The sequence below is a fragment of the Telmatherina bonti genome (assembly GCF_933228915.1).
Source record: "Telmatherina bonti genome assembly, chromosome: 3".
Lineage (NCBI taxonomy): Eukaryota > Metazoa > Chordata > Actinopteri > Atheriniformes > Telmatherinidae > Telmatherina > Telmatherina bonti.
This window is the reverse complement of record NC_136621.1, coordinates 23,017,560-23,031,230: the sequence shown is the minus strand read 5'-3', so window position 1 is coordinate 23,031,230 and position 13,671 is coordinate 23,017,560. Positions and strand designations below refer to the sequence as shown.

The 13,671-nt window shown below is 39.0% G+C and overlaps 1 protein-coding gene across 1 annotated transcript in view; it reads left to right on the top strand.

Annotated features, from left to right (window-relative positions):
• The window catches only part of ncf4 (neutrophil cytosolic factor 4), a 28,174-nt gene extending 25,569 nt beyond the window's left edge, over positions 1 to 2,605 (top strand). Inside the window, exons 9-10 of the mRNA XM_079264420.1 lie at positions 300 to 365; positions 2,250 to 2,605. Coding sequence (XP_079120546.1) covers positions 300 to 365; positions 2,250 to 2,457 — 274 coding nt within the window. The 3' untranslated portion in view covers positions 2,458 to 2,605. The remainder of the gene's footprint in view (positions 1 to 299; positions 366 to 2,249) is intronic.
• Positions 2,606 to 13,671: the final 11,066 nt, after the last annotated feature.

Here is a 13,671-nt window from a genome sequence, read left to right as displayed (position 1 = left end):
TGGCTGAAAATAGAAATAGATAGAGTTTCTTCAGATGGATTTTTGTATGCATTACATGTAGTATTTATAACATTAGACTAAAGAGGCAGAATTCGTTTTTGTAGACGTAATGAAATAACAGAATACCTGCACTGAGTGTAAACTAATAAGTGAATTTGTTCATTCACATTTCTGGTAATTACACTCCCAGGGATGAAACAGTGTATTGAGCATCATAAAATGACTGTTTGTAGGCTGCTTGCTCCCAGATTTATAAATGTGATCGAATCAGAGGAATATTACATGTCCTTTTTACACAGAGATGTGTGTGTACAAGAAGACCTCACCATCCAGCCAACATACAAGGATCTACTGTCTCGGATGAGGTAAATATTCTACTCATAATCTTTTTTCTGCCAACTCTGTTTTATAAACTTCATTTTGTTTATTGGATTTTTTAAATGCAATAAACATTTCTGCCTTTGTCCAAGTCATTTATCATATTATTTTACATGTTCACTTGTCTTAATAGTTAACTAACCCTTACTGTCTGAATTGCGTGCAGACATATTTGGATTATCACAAGTTGCTGCCTGTAGTTAGATATAATCAATCTAAAAATGGTGAAGTTGTCCAGTTGAGGCACTGGTAATAATTCTCTCTTGTTTGTGTTTGTTAAATAAAGGTTCAAACAAATTAATTTAAGGTTGAAGTTAATGTAGCATTTTTCAACACTTTCAAACTTAACTGAAAAAAAGAAATAGCAGAAGAAGGGAAATGTAGAAAAAGAGGACATAATAAAAGATTTGGTGTAATTGGAAAAGACATTAACGTAGCATAAGGAGCAGACGATGTACGACTTCAATCCTATGAGCAAATAATTTTACATTCCAAATATATGATAATAAAGTAGTTTATTGAAACCTGAAATGAAGACAGTCAAAGAAAAAAACATTCACTGTGTTCTTTTTTTTCAAGGGCTTTAGCTGTATATGTTTATTAGTCATAAATTATCTTTATTGATCTCATGCTGACTGTGACTCTTTCTATTCAGACTGTCTGCAACAAGCTGCGGCACTTTCAGCTTGCTGTTGTTGTTTTGGTTTCTTTTCCGTCTTCATGAGCTCCACTGCAGAGAGTTGCTCCAAACTCACCAAAAACAACTATTTTTCCTTTTTGTTCTTCACCCAAAATGTCAACATGTATTTGTGTAACTTCAAACCAAAACAAGTGACTAAACAAAGTCACCACTGGTACATATCATCACACTGTTGGCACAAAAGAAACTCTTTTTGATAATTCACTTGACATTCTAGCATACAGTTGCTATTAATTTACATTATACAGTTAATTTCTTTTGTCTATACTGTATAACTTTATTATGCTTTTACAGCAAAATTTAGCCAGTTTTCAGTTACAGCATGCGGTTTGAGTTGCACTTTCCTACACCGTCACTTCTCCAGTAGGCTATATTCATACCAGAAAATATTTCCATGTTCTCTATAGCTTCCTGAGAAGCTTGAATAAATTGACTGGATGACTGACCTTTAAAGCTCAGCTCTATGGCCTTTCACTCTTTGGCCTTTCTATTCAAGGTTGCAATGACAAACAAGGACAGGTTAGAGACTGTTATTTGTCTGGACCCACCCTAAGGACAAGCAGATTTAGTCATTGTGTGCTGCAGACTTGTAAATTGCTAACTGTCATCCTCTCTAATCAGATTTGTTCCTCTGGGAGCTTCAACTTCCGACTCGTCCTCCCCATTTGCAGCATTATCAACAAATGCAAGGGCTCATTACTTAATTTGTCCTTCTTTTTCTTAATCTCTTTCATTCACGTTCTCCATCTATCTCTCATTTGTTTGCTAATTACATAGGTGAGTGTTATGATGTTTTGTCATACCCCCTCCCCCCCATTCCATTAGTAACCAGTTCATTTCCACAGTTTATCTGTTCATTATTGCTTTTCTGTGTTCAGGCCTATTGTGCCCTGGAGTGGGATAAATTAGACCCTGATCTTGAGTTTTTAATATGGCACACAGCACTGATTAAAAAAAAAAAAGAAGAAAAAACAAGGGAGGGTGGGGGGGTGGATGGGTTAGTAGAGTTGGACCTGGAAAAGGTTTGAAATTCTTTCATCTTGGATTCATTTCTTCATGTTAACCTTTAGTTTATCGTGACGTTATATGTCAAAAAGGAATACAGGAGAGACGCTGGCGTTTGTTCAGGCTGCCATTAAAAACACTGTCTTCATTGTTTTGTCTTTCGCAGTGATGTCTTCAAGGTGGATGATATTGCCCTGAACTACCGTGACCCAGAAGGTGACCTTATCCGTATACTGGACGATGAAGATGTTCAGCTTATGATCAAGGAGGGCAGGGGTCAGCAGGGAAGAGTCAACAGACCTGTCAATCAGTTTCCATGGGAATTACATGTGACCTTGGCCTCTGACTTGTCTGTTTACAACACTGAAGCTTGAGAGAGGAAGCAAAAAGAAGGAAATAAAAAAAAAAGATTATTTAGCCAATTTCATTAAACTCACATTATGAACTGGGTAGTCCTGATGATGTTTTTACATTTATTCCTGTCTAATTCAATAAATGGCCCATATACTTCAAGTTGCATTAAATTTATTTAATAATATTTTGATTGCTTTCATTTCTTTTTTGTGTATGTGAATGTTTCACTTGCATTGTTCAGGTTTACCTGGGTAAGTGTACGGGTGTGTGAAAGGTAAAGGATGAAATGAAGAGAAAAGAAAACTTGACTTCACGAGACTGTAGCAGGTATCATTAAAAAAACACTAGCATAAATAGTTATTCATGCTAAATATGCACACATTCAGATATTGACTTAAACTTTTTCAATCCTCTCCATATTAAAAAAATACTTGACAAAAAACAACATTGTATCTTCATTCATTCATTATCCGTACCGCTTAGTCTGAATTAAGGGTCAGGGGTAGGCTGAAGCCTGTCCCAGCAGTCTCTGGGCGAGAGGCAGGGTACACTGTGGTACAAGTGATAAGCTACTTTTCCAGGTTTGTTTTGAACAAAGTCTTGATTAAAAGCATCTGCTGTTGCTCCCATGCTAATTTGTCCACATAGTTAATATGTTGTTCATATTCCTTTTTAACAACCTCTTCCAGGCACTATGAAAGTTATGCATCTTTAAACTTTTTATTGGACCAGAGGCAGCTGATACTTACCTGTGCATGGATGTAAACATGTCTATTCAATTAGATATTTATGTGTGCATGGTTTTTATGTGTATACAGGGATGCTGTAATGCCTCAAATGAATTATGCATGTTAGTGGCGGCAGCAACTTTAAATCATCTACTTTTTAGAGACTGAAAAGAGGAATGCTATTGTCAGTTTGGTAAGAAATCACTGCAGAATCAGTCCAAAAGAACAGCTATTTTGGAAGCTCTACAATGCTGTTACCACTCTATCTGAGGGCACAGTTGTCATCTCTGGGCACATGTAGGTGTAAATGGTGCTTTTTCAGGTGTTAATGGGTGTTTTTGTGATGATCTGCTTCTGTGAGGCACAAGGCACTTTGCATCGGATGAATGCATCTCTGATGTGATGGTGAGATGTGTTCAAAGAATGTATTTATTCTTGTGTGGCAGGAAACAGTCAAAATAAAAAAGCAATGTAGGATAAACAACAGAAATGCTTGGAAACAGATGCAAGTAAACACCATATCTAACACAAATCCATTACAATGCAAATCAAAGTACAGGGCCAATTAAAAATGAGGTGCTCAAAGTAGAAAAAAAGGCACATTAAGCTTGACTTTAAAAGACTGTGTGTGAGACAGGAATCTGGTAATAAAACAGGTGTTACAGTTCCAACAAACTAGATTTATGTTATGAGCTGCGATGCAGATAGATTTCATTTTGACATTGACATGACGATTACAAACTGTAGAGAGGGAAAGAATGGGGATGGGGACACCAAACTTTAGATACTGAAAATAGGGAAATGATGTTCCCATAGTGTTAGATATCCCCATGGCAAGATGCAAAGCCTACTAATTCTTCTAGGAAGTGAGTTAAAAAGGCTTTCTACACAACATTAGTATTCACATCTTTTGACTGTCTCACACAGCTCTTTCTTTTATTTGTGTTAAATGTGTCTCAGTTGGTCGAGCATCTTTGTACTAAAGAATAAAATATTATGGCAAATTAGGTAAAACCATAGACTGTATATAAAACATTACTTTAAAAAAGTAATTCATTTAGTTACTAGTTACTTTTCCCAAAATGTAAATGTGTTAGTAACACAGTGCATCAGAAAAATAACTAATTACTCTGAAAAGTATGACATTATGACATTACTTTAAGTAATTACTTAAAACAATGACTTAAAAAGATAAAAGTTCAAATATATTTACTTTAATTCAATTTCAAATTCTTCTCTATGTTCATTTATTCAGAATAAAATTATAATTTAGATCTCATTAGTGAATGAAATGGACACTTAAGTTAAACAACAACTTCAACACTAATCCAAGGCTGCTTGTGTCATAACGCCGTCTCCTCCTCAGGAGAGGTCCGTCACATGATTCTGTTTACAGCAAATATAAAGAAACTCTTTGTTTCTGTCATAATGAACATTTCACTGTTTCTCTCCTAGCTGTGCACACTGTCTTTAAGTCTGCCTTGACATTTTATTATTCATCAGTAATAAAAACTGATCTCCAACAGCTTGCTGACAAGTTCTGCAAAAGCTTTTTATTCACCTATTGTTTGAATGAGATGTGTTTCTGCGGGCACATATCCAATACCTGTAGGACACTGGCTTTTAAGGACCGGAGCTGGTAATTCCTGAATAGGAGGGATGTTCTTTGTATAAAGCCCCACACAAGATAAGCATATTTCTGTAAAATAACTATAATCCTGGGCTGCACGGTGGCGCAGTGGTTAGCACTGTGGCCTCACAGCAAGAAGGTCGCTGGTTTGGCCTTTCTGTGTGGAGTTTGCATGTTCTCTCCGGGTACTCCGGCTTCCTCCCACCATCCAAAGACATGCATGATAGGTTAATTGGTCACTCTAAATTGCCCCTAGGAGTGTGAGCGTGAGTGTGGTTGTTCACCTCTCTGTGTGGCCCTGCGATGGACTGGCGAGCTGTCCAGGGTGTACCCTGCCTGTCGCCCAAAGCCGGCTGGGATAGGCTCCAGCTTCCCCGCAACCCTGAATTGGAATAAGCGGTTCGGAAAATGAATGAATGAACTATAATCCTATTAAGCTGAACATATATTTGATATGCCCTGCAATGAACTGGCAAGCTGTCCAGGGTGTACCCTGCCTTTCGCCCAAAGACTGCTGGGACGGGTTCCAGCTTCCCCCCGACCCTTCATTGGACTAAGCGGTTAGGATGATTAATTAATGAATATATTTGATACAAACAGTTTCTGAGACATGTTGCATCACTTTATGGTACAAGGTTTTCTCAGAACCCTGTTGTACACCATATAATACTGTTCTCCTGTCCCCTGGTGGACAACAGAAAGCAGAAGATTACACTACAATAATGCTAACCTATCCCATAGTAATAAATAGTGAAAATACCAAAGAAATAAATGAGCCTATTAATTTCTTTTTTCAGATTTTATTAAATGCCCAATTAAGACGTAAGATTAAAAATAAAAATGGACTTTTCTGCCCAGTGGTTCTCAGGTTGGGCTTTAAAGGTTTAAATGGTTTTGTCAAAGAAAATTATGGGTTCTATTCAGTGATTGAAAGCACATTTTACAGTATAATAGAAATTAACAGTGACACAGCCTCACCAAGGTCAGAGGTCATCAGCATCTCCAACTGAAGATAAACCCTGAAATATGCTGGGATGAACTATTATTCAGATATCTGATTGGATTAGACTGAGCTACACAGTGGCAGTGAGGGAGTATAAGAAACTGTGCTGACAGTGAAGAAAAGACTGCAAAAACTGGGAGGACAAAGGTAGGGAGCTGCCTGTGTGCCAGGGGACATGCTGCCACTGGAAGTGCCAGCAAGAGGAGAGCCAGAGGGAACCAAGGAGAAAGCAGTTATCATAAGCATTGGGTGACATTGCTCCAGGTCCAGGTGAATGTCTAAAATTACCTCCTCACAGAACAACCTGACAGACCAGAGTCTGTAGGATCAAACCTGGAGAGCCACAGCTCCAGGTACTGAATGCTTGTCTGCTAAATATAGCATCACTCAGTGTAGTAGGTTAATTAGGTCGCATCCTCTATTGACACACTGGCTCCGCTGAGTCCATACTTGGCCATATTTTACAGTCACTATCTGTCCAGGGACAGGACAGAGTCAAATAAATCCAGAGGGACAGAGAGAGGAGCAAAGAAATAACAGGTAGAAGGTCAAAAAGGCTGGCAAGACACAGGCTTTGCAATTAGGCCTACTATCTTGCAGAATTGAGAATCGGAATATGAGCTACTTTCCTCTATGGTCCCTAAACGGATCTCATCTCAAATTTTCCAAACTCCCTTTTGTATCCAGAAGCAATTCAAAGGCCCCAGATGGGCTACAGGTAAAATTTCATAAGGGCCCCGCCAAGGTCTTTCATTGCCTTTTATTATTAATGATATTACATTCTTACAACTAGAACAATAACATGAAGAATATTATCCTTACAGCCTTTGTTGTTATAGCACTAGATTCCTAAAATGCAACTTTTGGATAATCTTTGTCATTGCTTTTACTATTTTTCCACGTAATTTTAGTTCATTCATTACTATTTTCATTTAATTAAATAGGAACAATTTGATCTAAATTGTCCTAATACAGAAGATTAAACAATGTGCCTGGATTATGACCATAAAGGACTGCATTTACAGTTACTAGTGCACATAAACAAGTTAAGTCTTTTTAAAAGCATAAAGCCTACTTGACACACATGGAAAATAAAATATATACACAAACGAAATACACCATAACTTCCATTCTTCCACCCTAGTAGTACATTAAAAATTTCTTGCCTATAAATTCTACAATTTTACAATCTTATCATGAGTGTTGCTTGCTTTTGGGATTTGAAATAATCATTGACACTTTCAAAACACTGTGGATGCAGGGTGGACTTAGGCTTCAGGAGGTAGTTGGAAAAAATATTTTGTTAATGCTGAAATCTGCTGTTCTGCTGTGGTTGTTGGTTTTTTTTTCTGAGATTACCTTTTCAAAGCCTCATGAGTTTACTATCTAAATTACTTTTGGAAATTCTTTGCAGTGAGAAGGATCCATTTAAAGTTCTGTTAGGAGGTAAATTGTGCTTTTACTTATACATTACTCACAAAAAGTTAGGGATATTTGGCTTTCAGGTGAAATTTATGGAAAATGCAATATGATCATGCTACAGTGATATAATATCATAAAAGTAAGACATTTAAGTAGAAGGATGCACTACTGATTTCCTCATCTCAAAAAATTCATTCAACACAAAAGGTAACAACAATGGTAGTTACACCACAACAAAAAATTTGAACGTCTCAATATCTCGTCATGTGCCCTTGAGCATCAATTACAGCTTGACAATGACGTCTCATACTGTTCACAAGGCAACTTATTGCCTGCTGAGGCATGGCATCCCACTCTTCTTGAAGGGCAGCCCTCAGGTCATTGAGGTTCTGGGGTGCAGGGTTTCGAGCCTCTACACGACGGCTCAGCTGATCCCACAGGTTTTCAATGGGATTCAGGTCTGGAGAGAGTGCAGGCCGTTCCATTTGAGGTACACCAGTCTCCAACAGCCGTTCCCTGATGATGCGGCCTCGATGAGCAGGAGCATTGTCGTCCATGAAGATGAAATTAGGCCTGTGCTGTTCATGTAGGGGCACAATCACTGGATTAATGATGTTATTCAGGTAGTATGGGCTTGTCACTGTACCATTCACAAAGTGTAGGGCAGTTCTGTACCAAGTGGACACCCCTGCCCACACTGTAACACCGCCACCACCAAAAGCTCGCCTGGTGACAACAGTGGCTGATGCATAGCGCTCTCCCTGACGTCTCCAACATCGTTGCCGGCCATCATTTCTGCTCAGTGTGAATCGACTTTCATCAGAGAACAGCACTGAGGCCCACTGGTTCCTCGTCCAGCGTAAATGCTCCCTGGCCCATGCAAGACGGTGATGCCTGTGCCTGGTGGTGTGGTCAGGTACCCGTGCAGGTCGTCTAGCACGCAGACCACGCTGATGTAAACGGTTTCGAATGGTCTGACGTGACACTTGGGTGCCTCTCACCTCTCTTAAACGTGCCTGGAGTTGAGTGGCATTCATCATCCGGTTTCTCAGGGCAGTGTTCACAATGTAGCGGTCATCAGCACGGGATGTGGCCAAAGGACGTCCACTTCTAGGCCTTTCTGTGACTCTTCCAGTCTCTCCATATCTCTGTTGCAACCTGCTGATGACACTCTGTGACACTCCAAGCTCAGTGGCCACTTCTGTCTGAGAACGTCCTGTTTGAAGCATCGCAATGGCAAGGGACTGTTGTTCCATTGTTAGGTGTCATCTTGGTCTCATGATGTTAAAATGTGAACAGCATGATGAGGACAACTGTTTAAACACCAGCTCTAATTGAACCAGGACATTTATTGGTCAATTCAAGGATCACACACCTGCCGTGATTTTTGCCGTTAAGCTCCTTGTTAGAGAACAGCAACTTGTGCAAAATTTATTGAAACATTTAACAGTTGGACATGTGCATTTAAAAGCTTAGAGAAGATCACATTAAGTCCACCTGTACAGGTTTGAATGCATTTTAGGCTTGTTGTGAAATTTCACCCAAAAGCTGAATATCCCTAACTTTTTGTGAATAGTGTATATATGTAGCTTTTTGAAAATGTATTTTGGCTGTCAGATTGTGATAAATTGTTCTCTGATTACGAGTCCCAGTGCTGTTTTGTCCAACATTTGGGGTCGTTCACTCTTTTCATTAGTTTTGGAACTGTTTTGCTATTACACCCAGTAAAGTGTTTTTGTTTATTTTCTTTATTGTTACAGTAAATAAACATGCTTCCTTATATTTTGATTACTGTATGACTTTATGCTTCTATTTCTTAAAAATTATGTATTAAATTAATCATTCCTGTATATTTTTGACATATTTCTTCATCTTTTCTAACAGCCCAAATTATATGAACTTATTAGAAATATAGCCACAGAAAAAATCATTTATCTTTTTTTCAATTTTAGAATCAAAATATCAACTCAATAAATGTTTAAATAAAAAATTATCAGTATGATGGTGAAGCAGCAACTTGAAGACAGACCAGTTTTAATCCAATAGTTTGTAAAATGTCAGTGTGACCGGGGTAAATAATGCATGTTTTTTTTTTTTTTTTTTTTTTTTTTTTTTTATGGAATGGTTTCATTGCATGTGTTTAATTCTGATTGCTGTGCTCTCATATAACAGTGACTAACCCCTCCACGTGTACTTCAAGGTAGATGATGGTGGTTTTGATGGATTGAGTATATTGGATTTTTATACCACAGATGTTGCAAAATGATGTTCTTCTATTTGTCTCTTTTATTAAATTTTTAATTGCTAATAGTTAAAGCAGTGCTGCATCAACAGATGTCTTCACAGTGCCTCCAGTGTTTTGACTGTTTTGACTGTGCATGCAGACGTGCCTGTGTTTGTGGGACTTTAAGATTGTTCTTGCATTTCAAATCCCAAGTCTTCTGAGTGAGTCCAAGTCAGGTCTAATGACACTGTAAATGCGACTAAAGTAGACTTGAGTTCAAGTCCAACACTCAAATCTACATCTCTGTTTAGTTGAACACAAACTCTGTAACACTTGTACATTCATCATGTACCACTTGCAGACCTCTTGAGAAAATTACCTTTGGACATTTGGACTGTAGAATTTAACACAGTTTTGTTCCCAAACAGTATTTACAGACATCAGTTCCAATTAGTTGAATAGAAACAACATCTGCAAATGTCAAATTTGGGTGAGATGGCTTTGTTCAGAAAACCCAAGCACAACAACATGGCGATGACTAGTGGTGCTGTGCTTCCTGTTGAAAGCAATATTTATGTACAGACAAGTATTTAAAAATAAATTAGTGTAAATGCCAATCTGAATATAAAGGGAAAAACTTAAAACTTAAAACCATAAATCTCAAAACTGAACAGGTGATGGAATTAAAATATTTTTCTTTGCTATATCTCTTTTATTTATGGCTGATTGAGAGAGAAGATTTCTACTTCATGGGAGCCCTGGTCAAGGTTAAATAATGTAAACCACACAACAGGAGGGGGCACTATTTACCTGTGTGAGAAATAGGCAAATGGCAGACATCCTTTATTTTCAGATCAAATGAACCAGTCTAAACTGGAGTGAACTCATCACAGCTGTATAACTGAATTAAACTTTGCTGATCCAGTACTAAACAGTTGCATAAATACCCTAATTGAGAAATCCTCTCATAAAATATAATAACGTAAAAATTTGCATAAGAGAATATCATATCATAGAGTTTAAAATAAAAATAAAAAACTAAGAGAATCAAACAAAACAAATGAATTTTAAGACTGAATTCCTAAAGACGAGTTAAAATCACCCTGTTTTTCTGGAGTTAACCTGCTGTGCCACAGAGAAGTGCTATTGATCTGTTTCTGCCTGAGGTTTGCAGCAGTTGCTGGGCTGCAGAATCAGTGTACATCTTCATCCTCATAATCACAGACAATCAGCAGTCAGCGTGAGGAACATCTTCAGCATTGCCATTAGCAGCATCCTACAGGTTAGAGAAGAAACACAATTACCACTAACTGCTCTATGTACTGCTTTATTTACATTTCAAGACCTATAACAGCAGGCATGCTTGCTGTATTACAGCCTCTTAAGTTGTATTTGTCATTACAGTAAGTAAAAAGTCTTCAATTGATATTTTTGCAATCCTAATGAGCTTTGGATCCTAAACCATGCTACACCTGGTGAACGTCACATTGCAGTCAGTACAAGAACATGATGTGAAAAATCTGTCATGCTGCAGTAAAGATTTCTATCTGTCAAAGAAGGAAGAGAAATAGTGGTGGTGGTAGTGGCTGGGGGGGTAGTGTGGTGAAATTGACTGATACTGCCATCTCCATTTAATGCATAGTTTAAGAGGAAATGCAGGCAGTGGAGGAGAAAGAAGGAATGAAAAAGAGTGTAGACTGACCATGGAGTGGACTCACACAGATGGCAAGACACACACAGAAGGTTAATTATGAAGCTGTGGAGGAGGAAGACTGCTTGTCTGTTGGCAAGAATTTGGCTGGACTTCCTGGTCTGAGCATATGCTGTGTGCATGGGTGTGTGTCGGGTGTTTTTATTTCTTTTGAGAACATTAAATCTTTGTTATCTCTTTTAGATACGTGAAAGTGGAAAGACAAATGAAGAGGGCCAAGAAGTTTGTCGGAGGGAGAGAAATTAAAAAAAGAAAATCAACATTGAGGCTTAGAAAGAATGTAAAAAAAAAAAGCATCAGAGATGTTAGATGTACATGACAACACAGACTTTGTAGATCTGAATGAATGAAATATTTTTATTAAATACTTTGTTCTTTCCATAGTTGAATGTGCTGACAACAAAATCACACAAAAACTATCAATAAAATCAAATGTATCAACCCATGGAGGTCTGGATTTGGAGTTTCAAAATCAAAGGGGCTGATCCAACACTACACACTACAGGCTGATCCAACTTTGATATAATGTCCTTTAAACAAGTCAAAATGAGGCTCAGTAGTGTGTGTGGCCTCCACGTGCCAGTATGACCTCTCTACAACACTTGGGCATACTCCTGATGAGGCAGCGGATGTTCTCCTGGGGGATCTCCTCCCAGACCTGGACTAAAGCATCCTCCAACTCCTGAACAGTGTGTGGTGCAACTTGGCGTTAGTGGATGGAGTGAGACATGATGTCCCAGATGTGCTCAATTGGATTCAGGTCTGGGGAACGGGCGGACCAGTCCATAACATCAATGCCTTTGTGTTGCAGGAACTGCTGACACACTCCAGCCACATGAGGTCTAGCATTGTCTTGCATTAGGAGGAACCCAGGGCCAACTGCACCAGCATATGGTCCCACAAGGGGTCTGAGGATCTCATCTCGGTACCTAATGGCAGTCAGGCTACCTCTGGCGAGCACATGGAGGGCTGTGCGACCCTCCAGAGAAATGCCACCACACACCATTACTGACCCACTGCCAAGCTGGTCATGCTGGAGGATGTTGCAGGCAGCAGGCAGCATTCACTATGGCGTCTCCAGACTCTGTCATGTCTGTCACATGTGCTCAGTGTGAACCTGCTTTCATCTGTGAAGAGCACAGGGCGCCATTGGCGGATTGGCCAATCATGGTGTTCTCTGGAAAATACCAGACATCCTGCACGGTGTTGGGCTATAAGCATAACCCCCACCTGTGGACCTCGAGCCCTCATACCACCCTCATGGAGTCTGTTTCTGACTGTGTGAGCAGACACATCCACATTTGTGGCCTGCTGGAGCTCATTTTGCAGGGCGGTCCTGCTGCTGGGTTGTTGCCCTCCCACGGCCTCCTCCACGTCTCCTGATGTACTGGCCTGTCTCCTGGTAGCGCCTCCATGGTCTGAACACTATGCTGACAGAGACTGCAAACCTTCTTGACACAGCTCGCATTGATGTACCATTTGAGCAATGTATGTTATCTATCTATCTATCTATCTATCTATCTATCTATCTATCTATCTATCTATCTATCTATCTATCTATCTATCTATCTATCTATCTATCTATCTATCTATCTATCTATCTATCTATCTATCTATCTATCTATATAGGTTTGGACAGTGGCCTTTCTGTTTGGAGTCTGCATGTTCTCCCTGTGTATGTGTGGGTCCTTTCCAGGTACTCCTTCCTCCCACCATCCTAAGACATGCATGTTAGGTTAATTGGTTACTCTAAATCGCCCATAGGAGCGAGTTGAGCGTTAGTGGTTGTTTGTCTCTGTGTAGCCCTGCGATGGACTGGTGAGCTGTCCAGGGTGTACCCTGCCTTTTGCCGAAGATTGCTGGGATAGGCCTCCGCTTTCCCGCTGAAATTCATTCCATTTCCTATTTTCCAAACATGTCACTCATACTGAGTGTGAATCAGGTTACAAAAACTAGGTTTACAACAATATGGAAGTACCCAGCGCACCAGCTACAGTACCTGTGAAAAGTTAGGACACACCAAAGTTTTGACACAATTACTTATTGATTCTAAATAGCAATTGTGCCAAAACCTTTGATTGATAGTGACATCAGTTTCTGTGCATGCTGCTGTTTGTAAAGATAGTGACAATATAAAATAGATCATGAACTTCTTCACATCTGAAGTACTTAACCACTCTCAAAAGCTCAGGTGATTCAAGCCACTCTAGGTACAGTTACATGATGTTTTTTTAATTTGGAATTAAATAATTCTGAATTAATAGTATTGTCTCACAAGTTTACATGGAAATAATAATTCTGAGTGGAGGTTTACATAGAAAAGCATCCTTCCCAGATTCCTTTTTATATCGGCAGATTGGAAAGGATTCTGATTGGACAGGTGGCGGGTGTGAAGTACTTATGTCTACTAATAATAAACAGTGTTTGCTTCCTGCTTGTGGTGTTTTCAATCGTAATATGGAAAACTAAATAATAAGTACCAGTTTCGCCGCTATTTTGATTATAATAGTTTGACA